The following is a 24,550-nucleotide window of genomic DNA, read 5'->3' as shown; positions in this document are numbered from 1 at the left end:
TTGTAATTATATTGTATTATAGTGTGTTGTTTTGCATTCTCATATCTTATTTAGTAAATTAGTTTGTTTCTCCTCAGATTGTTGCCACTGTTCTTTGCTCTCAGGGCCATCTCCTAACCCTTTTTTTCCTTTTTCCTTTTCCCAGGGCGTGGGCCCGTGGGTCCCCCATCCCCTTTGTCACGGAACCAGGCCAAACACCCATAAACCGTTGACATCAGTTCATGGAAAAGTGAAAAAAAAAACCACAAGAAAAGAAAATCAGACCTCAACTGACTAAAATACCAGTGGACTGTAAGGAAGGTAGATGCCTTGTTAAAGAAATCTTCACTAGAGGCAGTAAAACATTTTTAGGATTGAGGGCATATCTTAAAAAGTGAAAAAGATACAAAGAACATTCCACTGTGTATAAAATTGTTCCTTAATATTGCTGAACCACATCAACAGGTACAGAGGTAATTTTGTACACGCTGTAATGAAAATCCTCCAACAGAATGGAGCAGAACTTGTCCACATTCTTTTTATCAATCAGAACTTTTCTTCAGGTCTCCAGAATACTCATTATACTTTTAAGTGTTTTAACAGGGATTAAGTATATACATTTGCTATTCCTTGTATTTAGTGCATTTTGTGGTTAGGCCTAAATAACAACAGGAACACCTACAAGTTTTTTCATCTTGTTCTCTAAAAGTTTGCACATCTCTGTACTTTTTCCTTAGCACAGCTATCTATTCATACAACAGACTTTCATTAAATCACTTCACTATACCTGCTCATTTTACAAATGGATAACCTGAGACAAGCTAAATAAAATGTCTGAACGCACACTGACAAACATTACAGCTGGGAATAAAACTGAATACCTTTCCCAGAACTGGCTGTAACCAAAGGTTACAAGCAGATTAACACTTAATCAAATTCAAGATTTAATTTCACTTGCTTATTAAAAAAAAAAAAAAAAAAAAGCAACACTGATGTTAATATCAACTTATATCCATCATTAAATAATACACTAAAACAGGTGAAATTGGGAATAAGACACCTTAACTATTAATTCTCCAAAACAGATTCAATTAAGTTCTCATTAGATTACATCCATGCTAATACTTGATAAATCTGTTTAAACAGACAAAACAGTATTGTTTAATTTTTTCTCAAAAGTAAGAAATACTATGTTGATATATTTTTCCTTTGCTCAGTCTAAGTGCTGAAGAACAAAAGTCTGAAATAGTCTAGAAAACTACTGAAACAATTTCAATTTCTCCTCCAGTACTGAAATAATGGAGGACTACAAAGAAGTTGTCCAAGTAGCCAGGGATCAGGTTAGGAAAGCTAAAACCCAGATAGAATTAGATCTAACTAGGGACATAAAGGGGAACAAGAAGAAGTTCTACAGGTATATCAGTGATAAAAGGAAGGCCATGGAAGATGTAGGCCCTCTCTGGAAGGAAACTGGAGACCTGGTCATGAGGGACATGGAAAAAGCTGAGGTGCTCAATGACTTCTTCCCCTCAATCTTCACTGGCAAGGGCCCTAGCCACACCACACAAGCTGCAGAAAGCAAAGGTAAGAACTTGGAGAAGGAAGATCTGCCCACTGTAAGTGAAGATCAGGTTCGAGATCATCTAAAGAACCTGAAGGTGCACAAGTCCATGGGACACAATGAGATCCATCTGCGGGTTCTGAGAAAACTGGCAGATGAAGTTGTCAAGCTGCTATCCATCACATTTGAAAGGTCATGGCAGTCTGGTGAAGCTCCCTCTGATTGGAAAAGGGGAAACATAACCCCCATTTTCAAGAAGGGAAAAAAAGAAGATCCAGGGAACTACAGGCCAGTCAGTCTCACATCTGTGCCTGGCAAGATCATGAAGCAGATCCTCCTGAAGGCACATGGAAAATAAAGATGAGGTGATTGGTGGTAACCAACATGGCTTCACCAAGGGCAAGCCATGCATAACAAACTTGGTGGCCTTTTATGCTGGAGTTGCAGTACCAGTGGATAAAGGAAGAGCAACTCATTTCATCTACCTGGACTTGTGCAAAGCATTTGACACTTTTCTGCATGATGTTTGGTTGCCAAATTGGAGAAAAATGGATTTGATGGACAGACCACTCGCTGGATAAAGAAGTGGCTGGATGCTCACACTCACAGAGTTGCAGTCAACGGCTCAATGTCCAAGTGGAGACCGGTGATGAGTGGTGTTACTCAGGGATTGGTGCTGGGACCAGTGTTATTTAACATCTTTCTACGTGACATGGACAGTGGTATCGAGTGCAACCTCAGCAAGTTTGCAGACGACACCAAGCTGAGTGGTGCAGTTGACATGCCAGAGGTAAGAGATGCCATGCAGAGGGACCAGGACAGGCTTGAGAGGTGGGCCCATGCTAACCTCATGAAGTTCAACAAGGCCAAGTGCAAGGTCCTGCACCTCAGTCGGGGCAATCCCAAGCACAGATATAGGTTGGGCAGAGAATGGCTTGAGAGCACACCTGAGAAGGATTTGGGAGTGCCAGTTGATGAAGACTCAACATGAGCTGACAGCCCATGAGCTTGCAGCCCAGACGGCCAACCGTATCCTGAGTTGCTTCAAGAGAAGTGCGACCAGCAGGTCAAGGGAGGTGATTCTGCCCCTCTGCTCTTGTGAGACCCAACATGGAGTATTGCACAAAGTTCTGGGGCCCCCAACAAGAAGGACATGGAGCTGTTGGAGCAGGTCCAGAGGAGGGCCACGAAGATGATCAGAGGGCTGGAGCACCCCCCCTGCTTCGACAGGCTGAGCTCGGGCTGTTCAGCCTAGAGAAGAGAAGGCTCTGGGGGGATCTTATAGTGGCCTTCCAATACCTGATGGGTGCCTATAGAAAAGCTGGGGAGGGACTTTTTATAAGAGCACGTAGTGACAAGATGAGGGGAAATGGTTTTAAACTGGAAGAGGGTAGATTTAGACCAGATGTTAGGAAGAGAGCGTGGTAAGACACGGGAACAGGTTGCTCAATGAGGTTGTGAATACCTCCTCCCTGGAAGCATTCAAGTCCAGGCTAGATGGGGCTTTGAGCAACCTGGTCTAGTGGGAGGTGTCCCTAACTACAGCAGGGGTTGGATCTAGATGATCTATAAGGTCCCTTCCAAACCAACTCATTCTATACGATTCTATGAAATACTGGATCAAGTTTGCTTCCTCCAGAATATAACTGAGCTCCTTCCATCTTATTTTTTTCCTGCTTCCATACCTATCATATTTCCTGTCGCAGATTTCGGAGGCCTTTTCTACACCAATTTACGACCTCTCACCACCACCAATTAAAAAAGCAAAAATGTTTTCTACCTGTCCAGAATGTATAGCCTAGTAAGACAAAAAACAAACAAACAAAAAAAAACACAAAAAAAACAGGGAAGAGAAACACAAGCCAAACCATGTTTGCTCATGTGGTTTCTGAAAAAGATATATTTAAGTATGTTTTCATTTTTAATCCAGTATACATTACACTAACCTGAAAAGCTTTTGTAAAATCTGTATGAAAGATAACTAACGAAAAATGTGAAACAGTTGGTTGTCCCAGTGACAGGTAAACTAAAGGAAAATTAAAAAGGTAGACTCTCATCAGCAGAGAGAAGTGTTTTTCCTAGACACTTGGTCTGTACACATACTGTAATACTTACAAAGCATTGAAAAAACACATTTGTAAACAGAGAGTTTCTTTCATAACAATATAAAACATCAATGCTTGTTTGTCTTACAACAAGTCCACATTAAGGAATTAACTTTTTGGTCTATTTATTTATATCTGCCATTGAAATTGTAAAAGAGAAAAATTTAACTCCACGTTTGCTTTATGACATGTTAGGATAAAGGTGTCAGTCAAAGAAAGCTAATATTTAAAAATCAATAACATTATTCAAAGAATCCAAAGGAGATTAATAACTGATGGGAACCCCTACTAAGTCATTTTGAAAAGGTAGCGACCTTTTACTTCACCTAAAATAAAATGTATGAAAGCAATTATTTGCATTTTTACAACTGTTACATAGTAAATGTTCTCAAATATTTCCAGTATTCATTCCAATGACATCATCAAAAAACACACATGAACTTTAAAAGCAGTTCCATATTTCAAAATACATTACATTTAAAAAATATATAAACTACACTTCAAACTTATTAAATGAAGTATTTGCGTATGGCAGGGTTGTTTGAAGCCATATCTCCTTCTGAATGAAAATTTCATTGAAACGCAGAATTAAGATTAGAATCAGGTTTAAAAAAGTGACATTTTTACAGAAGGACAAAGTGTTGTTTTTGTTACTGTAACTGTTGATCTGTATTGGTTATTTATTTATTGGATAACTTACTTGAAGCACTCGTGCAAAAGCTGTGAGTTTTTGTATTTTCTTAGAGAAATGGACTAATTGCTTCAACTTTGATTTTGCTCAAATATGAAGAAATCAAATGAATATGGTAATTTACATTTTCAATTTATCTCACTTCTGCAGTAACCTGAGTACAACTGCACTTCTCTGCATTTTCACTTATTATAATAATATATATTATATTAATTATATTATATTATATTATTATATATTATAATTATTATAAAGGGACCTTGGTGTGCTGATGGACAGTCGGCTGAATATGAGCCAGCAGTGTGCCCAGGTGGCCAAGAAGGCCAATGGCATCCTGGCTTGTATCAGGAATGGTGTGGTGAGCACGACTAGGGAAGTCATCCTGCCCCTGTACTCAGCGTTGGTGAGGCCTCACCTCGAGTACTGTGTTCAGTTTTGGGCACCTCAATATAGAAGGGACATGGAGGTGCTGGAGCAGGTCCAAAGAAGGGCAACAAGGCTTGTGAAGGGCTTGGAGAATATGCCCTATGAGGAGAGACTAAAGGAACCGGGGCTGTTTAGTCTGGGGAAGAGGAGGCTGAGGGTAGACCTCATTGCTCTCTTCAAATACCTGAAAGGTGATTGCAGTGAGAGCAGGGCTCGTCTCTTCTCACTGGTGACAGGTGACAGGACAAGGAAGTTGCGCCAGGGGAGGTTTAGGTTGGATATCAGGAAAAACTTCTTTACAGAAAGGGTTGTTAAGCACTGGAACAGGCTGCCCAGGGAGGTGGATGAGTCACCTTCCCTGAAAATGTTTAAAAACCGTTTGGATATGGTGCTCGGGGACATGATTTAGTGGTGGATTGTTAGAGCAGTATGGTTAGGTTGAGGTTGGACTTGATGATCTTGAAGGTCCTTTCCAACCTGAGCAATTCTATGATTCTATGATTCTATGATTCTAATGATCTACATATTTTATATATATTATCATAATAATTCGCTTATTAATGCTGAATCTAGCTTTATAAGTTAAGAGGAGAAATAAACAGCAAATGGTTTTAAAGTTCAGTAAAGTAATTAAGACTAGACAACTTACTTTATGGAGTGTTACATGAAATCATGACAGAAAAAAAACAAGGTGCTACCATGTGCAGATCCCGACTGAACTTACCTAAACCAACTCATTTCTGGCGGAGGCGATCCAGTGGCTCTGCAGAACAGGGTTACTGCCTCTCCTCGATCTGCAGTAGCATTAAAGGATTTCTGTAGCAGGATAATTGCAGGAGGAACTGGAAAATAAAACATTTCCTATTAATGGAAAATACAAGATTCTCTGTGTTTCTGAAGAAATTTAAAACACAAGATCCTTTGCTAAATTTGGAATTTATGCTTACACAATATGCATCAGTTATCAGTATTTCTGAATTTTTCTTACACAGACAATGATAGACTTCTAATATTATCAGAAGTTATATTATAACTTCTTTGCACTAGGATAAACTCAAAATAAGGCTTGTTCGGTAGCTGTCAATTTTCTTACAGAGCATTTTAAAGTGACTGAAGTAATACCTAGCAGTTATATATGTACTCTACCATACAGAAGAGTTATGACTGCTGGTAATATAATTATCTTAAAAGAAATTATAGTCTCTTTCTCTTTCATTCAACTACATAGCGGTCATACAACCATACTCAGCGGTCATACAACTGTGCACTGATACCAGACACTGCTTTAAAAATAGGTGTCAATATGTAGCATTATCTATTACACATACTTATTTCTTTTTATTGAATTTCCTGGGCAGGAGTATCACCAGCTTAAAAAATCTAAAATGTGACAGACACAATCTATTTTAGGAATTACAATCTGTTTTGGTAATTGTGTTCTGTGGACCACATATTTTGTCTGTCCTTCATGAGATAAATTCATTAATGAAATTAGAACCCTTTGCAGAGAACCTCTGATCAACAGAAAAAATAGCAATAATATTCAGGACAGAACAACTCACAAGATGCTTTTAATCCCTCTGCTTATATGGAATTTTAAGACACTCATTCTCATTCTGTTTCCATTAAACTCTCAAGTAAATAAACAAAGAAAACCAATCCCAGCAAACTGGCAGGAAGATACATGGAAAATAAATGAGAGGAAGAAAAAATACACAAAGTATAGCTTTCTGCTAGCAAGAATACCCTGTGATTAGAATGGCTTCGAGTTATCCTTTTTAGCCTTAATTTTCAGTAGAGAACAGAAGGCAACCCCAATGAATTTGCTTATGGCTTACCACTGCAACTCCACGTTTTTCTCACAAACTGCTGAGAAACAGTTTCTGTTGTTTTAAACAATACAAATATTTTAGCTTAAGTGTTCTCCCTCATAAGCTTTTCCAACTTCTGAACTTCAAACATATGAAATTATTGAAACAGTGACTCAGAATCACTGATGATTAATAAGTAAATGTTCTTATGTACTTTTGACTCTTTGACACGGTGTGCTGAAATTTACATATTTCACAGATCAATGCTTTCCTACTTGAAATTGCAATTTTCAACATATAAAAACCCTTCTGTTGTGCTGTAATAATTTGTCCATCTTGCATTTTAAAGTGTCGCATAGAAAACATTTAATAGATTTTAGGTATTTTTCAGTGCAATTTAGCATTTAGACCTGAAAATATGGTTTGTGACATGACAGTAGCAGGTTCTTCTCTACTCACAACTAAGAACTATAGGACCATGACTCATTTCAGCAATTTACTTTAGTGTTTCAGTCTTCCCAGAGACACTATGATGACAATTAAACCAAATATCAGTTTTCTTACAGCTCTTTCTGGGAAGTGAAGTCTGTTTATCTTGGTTCTGTACTTTTATGTACATAGGATCCAACTAAAGAATGAACCTAAAAGAGGAAAAGCCAAATGGATTTGGATATAATATATAAGAAGATACTAGCAAGTCTCTCACATTTCTAACTTGAAGCAAAATGGTAAAGTCCAGACACATTTAAGTTCAACTCACTGACAGTATTTTTTATCTCTTCACCAAAAAACACTAAAACTTTTTGTTTCTTTCTGGTTTTTAATATTAATATAAAAGTCATTTGTGGTCAGGTTAAATGCACTCAGTTTTATCTCTGAAAAGCTATTTATTCCCATATAAATTAAGTGGAAAATAGCTCTTAATTGATACCACTCTACATGAGCAACAATGTTAGAATCTCTCAGTTGGAAACCTCTTTTCCTCACAACACTACGGAACTCCAAAATCTAGACGGAAGTGAGTGTTGGCACTCTTGTCCAGAGTAATAACAAATGTAAAAAACAACAACAACAACAAAGAAATTCATGGATATAATCTACCAATAGAAGATGTGAAGTGGGACCACAGTTTGAAATCTGATGTTTCAGGTTTCACTCTCTCTCAGCTCAATGGCATATATCACATAGAAGTGAAAGGTGTTCAAAATGTAGGTTTGTATACATATATGCAAATAACAGCCGAATAAAATCTCATTTGGCATTCAAATATTATCATGTGATGAAACTGTTGGAATATACTCAGGAGTCAAGGGGTAATTTGCTTAAAAACAAACAGTAATTTGTTTAAGGGACTCCACTGCATGGGGCATATACCGTTATATTCTATCACAACACACAAGTTAATTACCCATGTGCTTGTCATTGTCTGAACACTGTCCAGAAAATCCCAAAGAGTTCTCTTTCAAATACTGCTGCTTGACTACATGGATTAAATAACGTGGGCCAGAATGGAATTAGCTGAGAATTCAAGTTATACAGTGACTTATGTAAACAGAGGTGTGCAGAGGACCAGTCAAGGACAAAGCATTTAAAACTCAGGACCTAAAAGCACAATGGAAGCAGCTTCATTGAAACACTGACATTAAACAGAATGTGTGGATAAAAAATGCCCTTTATGAACTGTGTCCTTTCTAGACAATACATGACGAGACATTTATTTTTCAGCAAGTCAACCCTGAATTTAAGAGAGAGGTTGAACTAAATGCTCTATTTTGTCTACATCTTTTCATTTCCTTGCTAGAGTTTTATAAGAAACTAACAAAATGTGAAATCCCAATTATCAGATAACTCATTTTAGTCTACATTAAAAATAAAATGTTAAGGATCTATAAGCAATGCTTGTTAATAAAATGTATTCATGACTTTTCAGATGGTTTTAAACAGAAGGAATTAATAAAATATGTGCAATGGAGTGAAGCTGAATAACTAAGAAAAATCAAAAGGTTTTTAACAGTAAGTAATATTAGCACTGAAAAAAACACTGAAATAAATAACTACACATTGCAACCTGAAACTCAAGTTTCATAGTGATTGTTAGTATTCTTCAAATGATTAAAAACAACAATTGAGCTTTTGTGTAATAATATACTCTGATAGTATGACATGCAATGAGTTCTACTTATATACTGTAACAGATTTTTTTTTAAAAAGCAAGCAATTACTTTTATGGGAAAACAATACTGAACGAACATGAAAGCCATATTAATCAATTTAATTAGGACTGTTAGAAGCTGATACATTTTAAAATTAAGGGTATGATAATAAGCTAAATTAAGAAGTCAATTCAGCAACTTTTACTCCTTACCATTCACAATAACAATTATATCCCGGAAGTCAATCTCTCCTCTGGCTTCCACTCTTCCTTCACATCGGTATACTCCTTCATCACTTTTATTGATGTTAAGAATTTGGAGATTATTGTTTGCTAATATTGCAAATCGATCTAGAAAGTCATGTAAAAGATTAAGTGGTGTTACCCGTCATTTTCTCACAACACAATACAAATACAGCACTTATATTACAGAACAGCTAAGATTTTGTTCACAGAACGTACTTATATACATCTTCAGAAAAAGAAAATACATTTTTAATGCCATGTGAATTCAGTTTCATTACCAGAGACTCTAACAGAAAATGAAGACAGAAATGTGAAGAAAAAAATTGTGTTTCATCTGATAGAAGTTTACATGACACTGATGGCCTCAATGTTCTTACATTAATTATATCTAGTTTATTAAAGTCAAGCTTGAAAATCAATGCCACTACACACACTACCACAAACAAATGAAATCATTTTTTCTTTCAGAGCTAATGTGCAAGTATACCAAAGTCCATACAGTGTTTGCTCGGTAAACGCTACACTCTGAGGAACCATCGCAGCTTTACTAGCATGGAGAATTTTATCTGAGTAAGTTTTAAAAACATGTTCAGCTCCTACATGCATGGCAACCCAGAAAGAGTTCCTGCAGAATAGTTCCAAATAATCTTTTGGGCATTCAGACCTTCATGTTATATCTAGAGAAAATTTCCAATCTGAGAAAAAGAAGGAATGATACTACCGCATATGGATTCTTAGCAAACCACAGCACCTGGTTAAACTCCACTTAACTGATGGGTAATCTAATTCCACTCTCCATTATAATGTAATTTTCTTTAACAACATTTTAATGTGAGTTAAAATGTATAACTTAAGGAGTTACCAAAATACTAACTGTCAGCAAGAGTTGTTATTTCTTCATTCCGATACAGCCAACTGACAATGGGAGCAGGTGAACTAGTAACACGGCAAACAACTTCCGCAACTTCTCCCTGCCTGAACTCTTGTGGAGATACTATGTCCCGAAAAGTGAGCTTTTCTAAGAAGGAAGAAAACAGAATACCATTAGTACTTTCCAGTTTACTTAGCACTGAAGCTAAATGTGGTATCAAATTAGGCACAGTTAACTATGAATACTTCCGCTTGTGCACAATGCAGAATTATTTACATAACATATTTTTCTCAGACAAAACTCTAGTCCTGAAGACAGAACATTCACTCTACCTCTAGGAATGATTTTACAGTCATTTGGCATTATGAAAACCTTTGTTACATTTACATAACTGGAGCGTGTTTTATAAGAATGTTTTTCATTGTTTTCAATGTTCCAGAGCTTCAGAGTTTTGAAACTCCAAGTTTTTCAGGTCTATACATTCAGGTAAATAGTCCTTTTTACTCTCTTCTGTGTTTTATTCCTCATGATCTTAATATTGAATGAATTCCCCATGTTCTCATTCCATCTAGAATTTCTTATTAGAAAGGTGGAACTATAGCCTCATTGACTATGATAAATAATCAGCTCAGTAAAACATAACAAGTTAAAAAACAATGGGAAGCTATATGGGAAAAGTTTCTATTATTGTCATAAGAATTTGTAGGTTTTTTTAGGCAAGCACTAAGATTCTGGAGGAACCTGATAAGGCTTTTTCTTCATTCTGGTTCCAAATAATCATACTTAATATTTAATTTTATTAGTCAGTATTATTCAGTATTATGAGAATTCAGCAGAAGAACTTCAAGATGGCATTAAACCACAGTCTCATCCAAGACCTAATGCAGAAAATAATTGCAAAAGAATTCTGCAAGAATTTCTTGCATGCAAAATAAACAAGCTGACGTATGTTCCCTAGAATCAAACACTGCCAGTTCCATTTGAGAGGATACTTTGGAGAATGTAAGTCAGAGAATGCAATTCTTTCTGTACTGACATGAGTGCAGGCTCAAATAATCCACATGGTTCCCACAGTAGAGTGAGCAAGCTTTTGTTATATACACATCTTGTCCACTTTTATAAAGTATTTGTTTAAAATATGTGAAGTATTTGACTACACTGACACCTCAGAAGAAAAACTCTCACAAACAACAGTGAGTACTGAACCAGACCCAAGTTACACAGTACATCTTGCTTTTTCCTTACAATACATTACAAATACAAACAACACCACTTTTATATGCTAGTTTCCAAAACCTTTCCATTTCTTGCATAGGTTTTCGGGCTTGTCTATCCTCAGAACTATTACAATTACCACATGCACACACTTCAAAAGATTTCAGCTATGCTCAGCTCCCTGCTAACAGAGTGACTGGCAGCTTTAAGCATCAAAATGAATTCTACAGAACTTGCAATCCTTTGAACTGTGTGCTTTCAAGCCATCATGTAATTGCTTGTAACTGCTATCATCATTCTAATGGTTGTTTTATCAATAGCTTTTTTTTAAATTGTATATCTTTTGTTATCTGAGTTATCTGTATCTTTCAGAAGCAGTGCTTTATGATTCCACTCATTATTTTCTGTCTCAAGGCAATTCCTTAGCATTTAATCCAACCACAAATGTATTTTTTATGAAGGACTACTCTCCAATGGAATTACTGAAGAATTCAGCTGAAAGGATGTCAGCAAATGTCCCCTCCTTTCACCCAAACATCCCTTAGCTTATATCTTTGCAGTGTATTTATTTAATATATGGCTTTTAGTAATTTTGCTTGATCTAAAGAATACAGTATACTGCAAATGTAAGTAAACTGAAAAAAAACACAAACTCTCAGAGAATCTCTAGCCACAACAGAATGCATTTGCTTTTCAAATATATTCAATTAGCTGTTAGCAATTGCAATGCATTTTTGTTGTTTATCATATTAAGCTTCAATGCTTTATAACAAGATTCTATTGCAAGGCCAAGAATATGAGAAGACTGATATAAAACTAGCAAATTCACTCTAAACTTCACTTAATTAATAATATACTTTGCCCTTCTTACATCTTTCTTTATGTACATATTTAAAATAGGTTGCGTATCTATTTATACTTATAAATAAGGTTGATAAAACTTTTTTTCTCATAGTCCTTCTTTTCCATGAGAAACATATTGTGCACCCCAAATGGTATTTTAAGAGACAAACAGAAAGTAATCGACAATATTATGAAGTCTTCTTCGTAACTGTGAACTAAACTGCAGGAGACACTATTATTGGGAGGATACAGTTCAGAGCCTGGGACAATATTCTGATAGGCTTTGCTTTCTCAATAGCAGTAGCTTTCAAATCATATTCTTTCTTTTTTTATTTGATATTGCTATACTTACGATAAATTTCCAAAACAACAGTAGCTTCTTGAGTTTGTCCTTTAGCATCTGTTGCTTGACATCGATATATACCAGCATCTTCTATGTCTGCGTTATAAATGATTAGACGTGATCGAACACCTTCTTTCTGAACAACCACTCTTTGACTAGAAACAATTTTCTCTCCTTGCGGATTGTACCAATCTATGTTGTCAGGCTCACCAATGGCTGCAAAATAAATAAAAAAAATAAATAGTATCCAACATTAGAATTTAAAGGAGACATTAACTAATGTATATCCACAATCTCTATGCAATCTAACAGACTGTTGAATTGCAAGAACGAGTTCTGAGAAATTCTGTAGAAAGATAAGGAAGGTAAAACCACAGACAAAGGTGTGATTGTTGAGATAGGTTAAGTAGTAGCTCCAGAATTCAAGAGGAAAAAATAAACACAGAAATACATAAAATTTGAAAGAAAAAGAAGTCTGGTCAGCAATCACTTTGTCTTATCATTGGCCATATGTCACTCCCAATGGAAGTTCACAAATCAGCAACATTAAGAATTCATTTCAGGCAGCAGAAAAGCAAACTCTTTTCTTCTGACTTACTTCTTTCACTACAGAAAAGACTCTTTAATTAGAGAGGATACAACAGCTTAGCCTATTAGCTTATTTAAATCGTTAATTTAAAGACGTAAAAGTATTTTAACCAAATAAGAACCAAGACTGATATAAATTATCTACACCAACATAGACAAATTTCAAACTAAGTAATATGGTTTGTTGGAATCTGAAATCAATAGTTTCTAGACTGCAAACATGAAACCAGTGAAGATCTATTTACCACAATTCTCACAAGTCAATATGAATATGTAAAATTATGCAAATTTAAGTTAATATTGTGAATTGATTAGTTCACTTTCAAATTATGCATAAGGTTGAAAATCCAAGGAAAAAAATTCTCAGAATAACATAAATACGCACCTGTACATGTGAAGAATTTGGATTCACCCACACTGAGTTCAACTTTGCTAAGAGAAATTGAAACTTGAAGTAGAGCTGAAAAATAAAAAGCATGTTGTGAACACATTCTCATTCATATGTTTACATTTTATGTGTATTTTCTTATTCTATACAGCGTACTATATAAGCTGCGTATCAAGTTCAGCATTGTATTTTATGGAGTATATAGAATATACAGGCTGTCTGGGCTGCCAGCCAAGGCCAATCCCCATAAACTCTGGACAAGCAGACAGGTATGTTTGTTAAGAGTCTAGTTGGATGGTTGGGCTTAGAAGGCAGCAGTTAATGGGTCATCCTCTACCTTGAAGTCAGTAACAAGTGGAGTACCATAGGGTTCTATCTGGGATCTTTCCAAATTTAACATCTTTATCAATAACCTGAATGAGGTCATTGATGTAGAAAGACTGGAAGAACGCATCTGTAGGAATACCATGATATTCAGAAAGGATAAATGCTAAGTTTTGCACCTGGAAGGAAATAACCAAGTGGAAGTCATTCAAGCTGAGGACAGTCATGGAAGACAACTGTGCCCAGCCAGCAACAGAAGCCAACTGGGTATTATTCACAGGATCGTGATCGAAGAGATTGTGTAAGACTAGTAGATGGAGGAGAGCAATTAACACTTCTTCTAGGTGCTCTTCAGGCCAAATGCAGAATACTGCATACAGCCTCCCCCAACCTTAACCCCAGTATATGAGAATGATTTTAAGCTTCCCTGCAGTGGAGTGAAGTGAGGGTTTACAATGTGGGTATAGCTGGGTACTCAGTGAATGAGGAGAGTTTGGGAGGACTTGTTACAGCTGAAGAGAGAGCTGTAGTGGAACTGAACAGTCACCTGCTCATGCCTGCAGGAAGTTATTAAGAAGATAGATGAAAGGCAACTGATAAACTGAAACAAGAGAAGATCAGGCTGAGCAGAAGGGAAACCTCCTTCATGGTTTATTGGAGCAGGTTGCCCAGAAAGACGGTGCAATCTCAGTTCTTGCAAGTTTCAAGAGCTTACTGGATAAAGCCTTGCACAATCTGGTCTTTGTGCTACGAGCAGGTCATTGGACTAAAGACCTCCTGAGGTACCTTGAATTATCTTATGATTCTATAACGCTGTGAATAACTTCTCCAACACAGCCAGTATTGTTGGTGAAAGATATTTTTTATGCAAAATAACTACGCAGTCTTCAGAAATAACTACTCTAGTATTGTCATTATCCTAAGTAGCTGTAGCTCTTCAACATTTGTTATCTTACAAAATTGGCCAATAAATGTTCAAGAACCAATGGATAAAAAAGGTCATGTTAAGTTCAAGCTCTAATCAACACATATAAAGGTAAACAGAAAAGGACTCTCTGTTTAGTGAAGAACGCTTACTAAATTTTACATCAGTATTGAACACAGAAGAGAAATGGGATTTATACGAGATTTAAAAAAAAAAGTACTGTTTCAAGAACGTGGGGCCTGGAATCTTGAAATACAAACTTCTGCAGTGGTGGAATTATGGTGGAAATACTTTACCATTTTGAAAACCACAACATAAATTGCAGTGAATGTTCATGACTGCATTCAGTCTATACTGAATACCCTAACCTCTCTAGATTCCTTTTTGTTAATTGGCACAAAAGTCCATCAGAACAAACAGGTAGGAACTATTACAATCTAAATTAAACTTTCTGAATCCCAAAATTTCTCCATGAATATCTTAGAATTTACAAACTTGCTAGAAAAACCATTGTTTTGTTCAGTTGATAGTAAATATTAAAGAACAGATGAGCACAGAAAAAATATTGTCTAAGTAGTACTGCATAAATATTTATATGGCCATTAATACAATTAAAACTATCATGAAATAGATTTGCTATTAACTGAAGTACTTGCATATAATCAGCCTGGATATGCACGAACTAGGCCAGATTTGAATTTGTATTTAACAGTCATGTCAAGAAGAAAAACCAAAAAGGCAAACAAAACTGTAATATCTAATTTTAAACTATGTAAATGCAACAGATGAAGAAATAAGTAACATACAGAATTTAAGAAACTGTGATAAGTGAAAAGCAAAGTTAGAAAATATTTTTCCTTCATCTATGTGATACATATTTGATACTGCATGACAATTTTGGCAAAGAGACGAACAGTTTAAAATTATTAGCATAAGTGCAGTTATAAACACTGTGAAGACATGCTAGCTACATCTCTGAAACAGAATCATATTTTCCATGCATGGTACATTAGTATTTACAAAATAAAAAACCATCTGTCCAAATTTTTCAGACTCATCCTTTTTCTAGCTCTGCTTCGTGTAAGTACAAAAATATTGCTTTATGGAAACAAGAATGAAAAATATTGATTAATCTAGTAATCTGTGCATATTAGGTAGTCAGGCAAATACAACAGTCCTCGGCTAGGAGAAGGCTCACACATTAGTTTCTTCAAGTAAGAGATGCAATTAGAAGTAAATATTGCACAGAGGCAACATATCCCAAAAGTTTTACATTACTTCTGAATGTACTTCAAAAATTACATGTGTGCATTAGGTTATTATAAGCTCTGATGAAGACGGTATGCAATGCGCATACTATTCACGTTAATGCTGTATACTAACAGTTAATGAATAAGCATAAAAAGGAGTAGTTTGTACCAGACTGGTTTGAAGGTCTTTGAATACACAAATGAATCCTTATTTTATCAGGTCACTGAAGCTGTTCCAAGAATTCAAGTCAGTAGAGGCTGTGTCTAGCTGTGTTAAAGCAAACCCAGAGATGAATAGTACCTTCTGGCTAGATCTGACAAAGTACTGCCTCTTCCCATGTTTCCAAGGATATTACCAAACTAGCAACAAGTAAAGTTAAAAAAAAAAAAAAAAGGCAATGCATTAGTTGAAGATCACTTGATCCCTTCATGTAGAACACTGTGGAGCATAATACTCCTGTAGTATCTCCTGTTCTGGGAAAAAGTGAAGTCGGTGAGGGCTTCATTTAAGTCTTCAGTACACATGCAATTTTACATCAAAATAAAGCACTGTTAGCAGTAGGTGATATAAGCAATCCCTTCCACTCAGTTCATAGACATTACAAAAGAATTATTATCTGTGCTAAGATGATTCTGTCAAATTATTTCTTAATGGGTTTAAAAATCACTTTAGGAAGAAAAGTAAAAATAGTAAAAAGGGGTCCATTTGTCCTGTTAAACATGGAGATGGTTGACTCTATTCATAAGATTTAATGTTTAGTAGAATATTTGATTTCAGAGCCATTTACACTAGTATACTTCACATTTCAGAACTACCATCACAAACCTTTCATAGCTCTGTCTACACAAATGAATTCTGAATACAACAGAAGTGAGCTGTCATCAGTGTGAGCTTAGAAAAAGTGTCATTTCCATTGCCACACAACAACACATTAAAACACATAAAAAGTGTACATGATAGAAATCTATATTCAAAGCATATGTATATAATATATGCCACATTAAAAAGGAAAAAGAGACAGTATTTGGATAAAATTTGAAAATTGTTGGTTAGAGCTGTGTTCCAATTAGTTCCAGGGATGTCTTCAGAATTCTACTTATTAAGAAAAATAATTAAAAAACAAAAACAAAAACAACAACAAAAAATAAATCACTTCCAAAATCCTGAAAAGCTTTCAAGTCAATCAGTTCTATTTAAAAGTATGACACAAGACAGATTAAAATCAAACAAACAGAAACAACCAACCAAAGAAAAGAACTACACATTCTGCGCACTTTCCTCAGTGTAAAGTTATTACAACATAATTAGCACTTTTATGCTAGAACTGAATGCTTTTTCAAGTTTATTTTTGAGGAATGAGCAGCACTCTACTGTGCAGAGGTCATTCTAAACCTGCTGGGTTGCTGATGTACTGATAGGTAGAGGTGGTAAAAAGGAAAGGATACATGTATGAAAATGAAACAAGGCATTGCTGGGGATCAAGCTGCATCCAAGGAGAGGAGTGATAGCTACAGCAGCTAATACAGGTGTCTTTGGCAGTCTTAGACAAAATAATGACTGCAAGATACAGCTGAGAGGATGGTAAAGATCCTAATTCAAGCTAGAGAGCTTGAGTTCTCTAACTCTCATAATTATGAGCTACTATATTGGTATGCTTTGACTTAGTAGCAGGTAAACTTCCTTGAGTGATGTGGTTTTGCTTTCAGCAAATCATTACAGTATCATTTAATGTTAAATATGCTTAGAAAACTCCTTATTCTGAATCATGAAGAAATTATTAAGTTTTTAATTGGCACCCAGCTCCTAACCAGAACAACCATTCACCCTGTTAATCTTTCCATTTGTTATACAGGCTTCTGAAAACACTTTGTTTAAACCCACTGATTCCAGATAATAGTGAATGCGTTTTGCATGTAAATTACACTAACATAAACTCACAGAAACTGATTCTCTCTTAAATTTCTAATGTTTTCTAGTTTTTATATATTTTGAATCACCAAAAAAGGTGCATTTTTTTAGTTATTTTCTACATACTTTACTCCTTTGGGAGCCCTGAATTGAAATGAGGAAACAGTAGAGTATTAACAGTTCAAGGGCATTTTGTACTTAGAACAAATGTTCTTTTAGGTTCGTTTTACTTTTTTTTTTTTTTTTTCAAAAAAGTCTATTAACTTATTTTAATTAATAATTCAGCGAAGTCAGAACTATAAAAATGTTAAGTATTCTACACAGTTACAGTGTGCTAAGAGAAAGTCTGATTTGAATTGTTCCTGTGAGAAACCAAAGAATTAGGAAGCATAAACCTCTGCATAAAGAATTCCTCAAAAGCAACCATTTCAAAACAGAGCTAAGACTCTGTTAAGCTGTTTGTTTTTGAAAGACCAAATAGCCCAAACACAAATAATGTAGAGATACATCTTAAGTCACATAAGGTGCTATACAGGAAGAGCACACAGTCAGATGTCATACAAAAGAAGACCATTAGAGTTAACAGTATCATCATTAAAATTGTCATCGTTAAAGAACAAACATGTAACAAAAATGCTATAAAAACAGAATTTTATCACATATTGTCACAACTCTTTCATACCTAAGTATACTGTTTATGGGAAGAGATCTGTTTATCTGCATAAAGGAAATAATGTTCTTGTGGTGCTCATAAAGCCTGTGAGGGTTGTGGTGCTTTCAAGTATTTGTAATCCTTTGTGAATAACTGTAAAGGCAAAGAAGTGATTGAATGAGAGTATTGCCAGGGGGACTAAGGGTAAAAATTTAATCCCAATTGCCTACTGAAGTTTAACTTACTCGACATTTTATCATTCTGAGATACTGCTGAATTTTTTTCCAGTTTTTGTTAAGCAGTTAAATAAACTAAACCAAGTTTGCTATTCGGACACTATTCTAACATCTTTTAAGCATTATAACACTATATTCTCTAATTTTATTATTATTATTATTTTTAATTTATGATTAGAGATACACTCATTGGTCTAATGCTAGCTTGTCCTTCACTGAGTGGTTTTGAACACTTCTGGGAAGAGGCATCAATTTCAGCAGAAATACCTGAAAATTAAACTGCATCTATAATCTTAATAAACAAAAAATTAAACTCTATGGACGTTTGTTAGCTTTCAGCCTTGTGGTGGATGGGCTACTACTAAATTGTTAAGCAGTACCACAGTACTGAGACATGCTAGTTACATTTTAACTGCTTAACATCAAGTTTCACAATTAAGCACTTTAAACTAACTGAACTTTCCATTTCATTATGTTAGCATTTATTTGCATGTATCAGGATGAAACGGAATCCTAATACAAAGTTCTAAGGTTTTACTGAAGCGTTATTCTCCCTAGTAAGAAGAGCTAGGAGTCACATGAAGGTCAAACTGCTTTGAGGGGCATTAACAGAGCTTGTAGGGGTGAAATATATGATGCAAGACAACCAACACAATCCAGTACTGTGCAACAAAGGCACAAATACTGAAGATTGATAATCTTCTACTTGATAATCAAATCAAGATATTCAATACTAAGTAAAGATAATAGTATTTCAGAAAAATGTTCTCTCATCACAAAGTATTACCTTGGTTAAATGGTTAAATCCTATCTAAGCATGAAATTAGATCTAAGAAACATCTGTCCAAAAAGGGCTTGGAAGTCACTGCTACAGAAGTGTGACTGTTGGAGATACTGCACCTTATCTGTGCAGAATTATAATGAGTTTGGCTATAAAACTCATAGTGCTCTGGAAAAATAATACACTTTTATGCACAGAGCCTCTGTAGTAGTGAATACTCCCAATCCAATTTTAACAAATACACAAAAGTACATATTTTAAGAACCAGTCATGCAGCCTCAGAACCTCAACCAGGATATTTAAAGGACATACGTAGTGAAGTGTAGCAAAGATAATCTATGTAAAGGAATAATTCAATTACCTCACAAGTAAGTATTTCTGTTCTTCATAAAATTGGTCATGCACACAAGCCACCACGCTAAATCTGAGATGTTTTAACTGAGCTATGAAATGTGATGTTTTCTTTATCTATCTCAAAAAAAAAATAAAAAAATCACAGAATAGGTTAGGTTTGAAGGGACCTCTGGAGGTTGTCTCATACTTGACACTAGAATAAATACAAAATTTTAAAGAACTAAAATATTTCTCTTATTTCATCAATCTATTTAGGACTTGATGAAAGTATTAGTTCATTGGCTGAACTAGGTTTCAATTTATTTACAGAAAAGGTAATATCTCAGAAAAATATTAAATGAAAAAATAAAATTTCTATATTTATTTTAAATAACAGATCCATATTTTACATATGGATTAACAAAGTCTGTCTTCCACATATACTATGGTCTTTCAAGACTCATGCAGTCAAAAGGGAAACAACAGTTTTAAGTGAATGACATGACAATGAATCCTCATGTGGGAAAAAACAAACCAGCAATTAAATACAATATCAGGACAATTTCTGGGAAACAGATGTCAGCAGACAGAACTGCAGTGACTGAAATGAATTTTGCTGCTGTTTAACTGAATATTCAACAGATACCACTAAAAGTACTTCGCAGAAAGTGTGCTTATCTGTTAATACAAGGTAAAATCTGGCAAATGTCTCTCCATATTGAGTGAATTTTCTACTGGTAATATAATTTTTAGTCTATGATCCATATTTCCACTATGACAACATAGAGCTAAAATATTGTTCAAGAATCTCTGGTGCTGAACTCCTTAAGCCCATGCTATATGTGTTTTGGAAGTGATATTCTGGACTAGCACTTGGTCCTGTGAAATGAAAGGTATTCATTGGGTTAGAGTTCTTTAGCTGTCATTTCAAGAATATGTGTTTCAGCTCAGTTTCACAATAAAGAACCCAGTCTACTAGCTTTGAGATCATTCCACAACATGAGTCAAAACATGGTAATAAGGATGGACACCTGGGAAATGCAGTACTAAAGCACACTGGTGATTCAAACTAAAAAAACTAATGTAGATGAACTCTGTAATTTAAGAATTAGAATTACAATAATGAGAACTTCAGAGGTTTAAAATTATAAATTGGGATTTGTTGAACTATTTTTCATCAACATGTATGAGCTTTGTCTGAATTACCTTCACTAAACCGTTTTACTAGATAACAGAGAAATGTATCGAAAGTTTTGATACTACGGTGAAAATGACCTGAAACTACAAAATGCAAATATTAAGAATAGACAAAGAACAGACATTCGTAACTGTGGGTGTTGGAAGGATTATTAAAAAGAAAATCCACTGAAAATCTAGTTATTTTATCTAAAAAGAATGACTGCATATTAAGGTAGTATAAAAAATAACTGGTGTTCATACAGTTAAAGTATTCTCTTTGACTTATGGAAAAATGTCAGAACAGTCTCCTGAGCCCCATCTGCATTGTAAGAACAGTCTCAGGCATGAATACCCTTTCTGTTTCGAAAAATTAGAAGTTCAAGGAAATGCTTATAAATAACTGACACTGTCAGAGATCATAAGAAATCATTCCGGCTTTTCAAGCTCTTTCTTTTAACCCTTAATCTCTTTGATCTTTGAGTGTTATTGTATGGGTACTAGAAAGTTCCCATTTTTAATTATCTTGATTTAAGAAACTAATTTTCTCTCAAAGGATTGCTTTGAAGGCTTTCTAATTGAGAACCAACAGGGTGGCAATTAACATGAAATTAGCGAGACAAATTAATAAGCAAACAACTTATTGCAGCAGACAACCATAGGTTTTTAAAAAATCAATATTTCTATGAACTTTAAAACATTTTCATTAAGGTTGCTGTAACTCTTCTGTTTAGATATTTATTGGTCAAACTATAACTAGCTTCAAGATTACAAATACCTTCTGCAAGCAAGCTCAACTAAACTTTGAATGACACAAAACAGGTCAGGTCAGATATCTAACTACCCAGTGGTACAGTTTTTAGATCAGTCAAACAAGACAATCCAAGGAATTTGCACAAGTTTTTACTGAGTTTTTTTTTCATTTTTAGTGCTGGTAATTTTAGGTGTCCAAAGGTATATTTGTAGCATTCGTTTTTAACATCCCCTGCAAGACTCACTCTCCATTATAGCACATTCACAAAGCCCATAAAACTTCTGTCTTCCTCAAAAACTACTAAAAATTAATTACATTATTTAAATACACTATTCCAAAAAGGTTTTTCTTTTGTTCAACTGGTGCCAGACTACTTCATTGAGTGTTTCTTTCTTCTGCGGTTGGGTGTATAACATCATTCACTGCAGGGGGGTGTGACTAGATGGCCCTCAAATGTCCCTTCCAACACCAAGGATTCTATGATTCTATGATTCTCTTTCCCAGTTTCTCCTGATTTTATAGAATTCTACTATCAGTCCTTTCTCTAACTGAATGACAATGCTCAATCATTATAATTCTTTACGGTCTCTCAAATGAAGTATCATTAGACAGAATTACAGAGGAAGGGTAAAACATAGTTCCAGTTCCCAAGTAAGCTTGACAACTATATATTTTAAAGATGATATTTCATAAATAATAGATTTTTTTCTATATATTATGGTATGCTGGAAAATGCAAGGAATAAACAAAATTTGCGTTTGTGTCAACAAACAAGAAACACATTTCATTGTAAGCAGTTATAGAATGAGAAGAATATAAACAAGGATTCTCTTGCTACTTCTACTACCAAATCCCTGAACACAATTTGTAGCAAGTAATGCTGTGCTGACTACTGAATTGTTTCATGTACCACTATTAATATCCTTTCTCAAATGCCATTATGCAACATTTTATTAAAAAAAACTCTGCTGTTTTAGATTTTTTGGCTTATGGAAGAAACATTCTGTCTTCTGACTGCCACCCCCAATAGTATTAGTTTCTCAGATTTTAATTTTTGTTTTAAATTACCACATCCCAATACTGAACAGTACACTTGTTATGAAAATACATTTACCTTTGGAAGAAAAAAAAAAAAAAAAAAAAGAGGCTTAAATATCAAGCAGAAAAATACAGAGACAAACAAGTACAAGGACTGCTCCGTAAGTAAAGACTCCTATTTAATTATACTGGCCCACAATGCCAGATGTTGGCAGTATGGGCAGTACAGCAGTAGAGGTTGAGCCTTTCCATTAATATTCTGTTACATTTTGTTGTCGGATGACAGATGGCAGCAGAGGGGCACTTCCTCATGCAATTAATCAAAAGCTACTTTTTAGAAAGGCAAATATCCTGTTGCACGTTTCCAAGAAACTCATGAGAATAACTGCATCCTTCAGGCCTCCGGCTTCTGTCAGGTTTGGCTGAAAATGGCTGTTAAACTGTATACCGACTAAGGGAAATGACAGGAAGAATGTTTGCGTAAGCTCTATTTTCTAGATGTGCAGTTTTATGCAGTTATCCAGTCACTGAAGATGTAAATACATAATGGTTGTGAAGAAATAAAAAAAATTGCTGATCCATTTAATAATCAATATTAGACCTTGAATTACCAATTTGCCAGACTCCCTTTGAAGAACTCTCTTGGTGCACTGAATACAATTCTGAGTCTAGTTGTGCACGCTCTTTTTTCCAATGCTTATGGAAGTTAAATGAGTGCACTCCCAGCCTTACAGACTCTTACCACCAGCGGAGACTAGACAGCATGGTTATATTTGCTGTTGGAAGGCCAGGCTGAAGTCATGCCAGGCTCTAGGGGCTGCTAAGTTGCCCTCAGCCCGAGCAGGGCTGAGCTGGGTTTTGCAGGCACCTCATGGCCAAGTGCCCACTGCCTGGCCTGGCTGAGCTTCAGCTCTGAGCATTCCATGGGGGAAGGGCTGACAGCCCCGGGCCATCCCTATGGGCAACACAGCCCTGGGGGCACAGGACTGATGAGAAAACAAAAATCTAAGTGTAGTCAGGGTTGTGTTGCAAGAAAGCATCAACCTCGTGCTACTTTTGTAACATTAGGATCAACTCCCACCCTGCCAACATTGAACTCCTCCTGGCAGACTTTGATAGAATGGAATGGAATAGAATGGAACAGAACTGAACCAGTCGGAAGCAACCCTCAGAGACCATTGGGACCAACACCCAGACTAACCAAACATTAAAGCATGATACTGAAGGCATTGTCCAAATGCCTTTTGAACAGTGACAGCCACGGGGCATCAACCATCTCTCCAGTAAGCCTGTTCCAGTGTCTGACCACTCCCACAATAAAGAAATTTTCCCTATTGTCCAGTCTGAACCTCCTCTGGAGCCCCTTTATATCCTTCTACAATCATTTACCAGGGAGAAGAGAGAGGCACCTCTCTGCACTTCTTCTCAGGGAGCTGCAGAGAGCAATGAGGTCACCACCTGGCCTCTGCTTCAAGTGTTCCCAGCCTGTCCCCATAGGACCTTCACCTCTCCTTCTGGAGTACTGAACCTAACAGCTTTAGAACGCAGAGAGACAACAGAAGACTGAGCAAACTAACAAAAAAACAACAGAAACCTAAAAGGCTTTTCATACCACAATTTTGATTTTTTTTTTTTCTGTACTAGTCATGACTACAGAACAGTTAAATTTTATCAGGACTAATGCAATAAATACATGATCTCTTTTGCCCGTAACAAAATTTTGAGTGTTACCAGGGGCATTTGAGTTTGGACTGTTCACTTTTAAAGATGAAATCTCTACCTGGAAGCTACTGGACAACCTGTGGTGGAGTACTCTTAATCTCTCACCTGAGGATGTTTGCTTCTTATAGATAATCAGATATATACTGGAAAGGAAATAGAACCTGGGTTTACACTCTGTTACATGAGTATCCTGACATGTTGCAGAGCCATTCTCACCCTCGGGCTGAAATT

General features: G+C 35.7%; 1 protein-coding gene across 2 annotated transcripts in view; it reads right to left on the bottom strand.

Moving 5' to 3' along the window:
* Positions 1-24,550, bottom strand: part of NCAM2 (neural cell adhesion molecule 2) — a 264,222-nt gene that overhangs the window by 127,717 nt on the left and 111,955 nt on the right. For both annotated transcript variants that reach the window (XM_021403529.1, XM_021403523.1), the window contains exons 2-6: positions 13,217-13,291; positions 12,253-12,459; positions 9,846-9,989; positions 8,939-9,076; positions 5,487-5,604 (exon numbers count right to left, since the gene is read on the bottom strand). In XM_021403529.1, the coding sequence (XP_021259204.1) occupies positions 5,487-5,604; positions 8,939-9,076; positions 9,846-9,989; positions 12,253-12,459; positions 13,217-13,291 (682 nt within the window). The remainder of the gene's footprint in view (positions 1-5,486; positions 5,605-8,938; positions 9,077-9,845; positions 9,990-12,252; positions 12,460-13,216; positions 13,292-24,550) is intronic.

This window comes from Numida meleagris, chromosome 1, assembly GCF_002078875.1.
Source record: "Numida meleagris isolate 19003 breed g44 Domestic line chromosome 1, NumMel1.0, whole genome shotgun sequence".
NCBI classification, from domain to species: Eukaryota; Metazoa; Chordata; class Aves; order Galliformes; family Numididae; genus Numida; species Numida meleagris.
The sequence above is the reverse complement of the archived record's forward strand: the minus strand, read 5'-3'. Positions and strand labels throughout refer to the sequence as shown.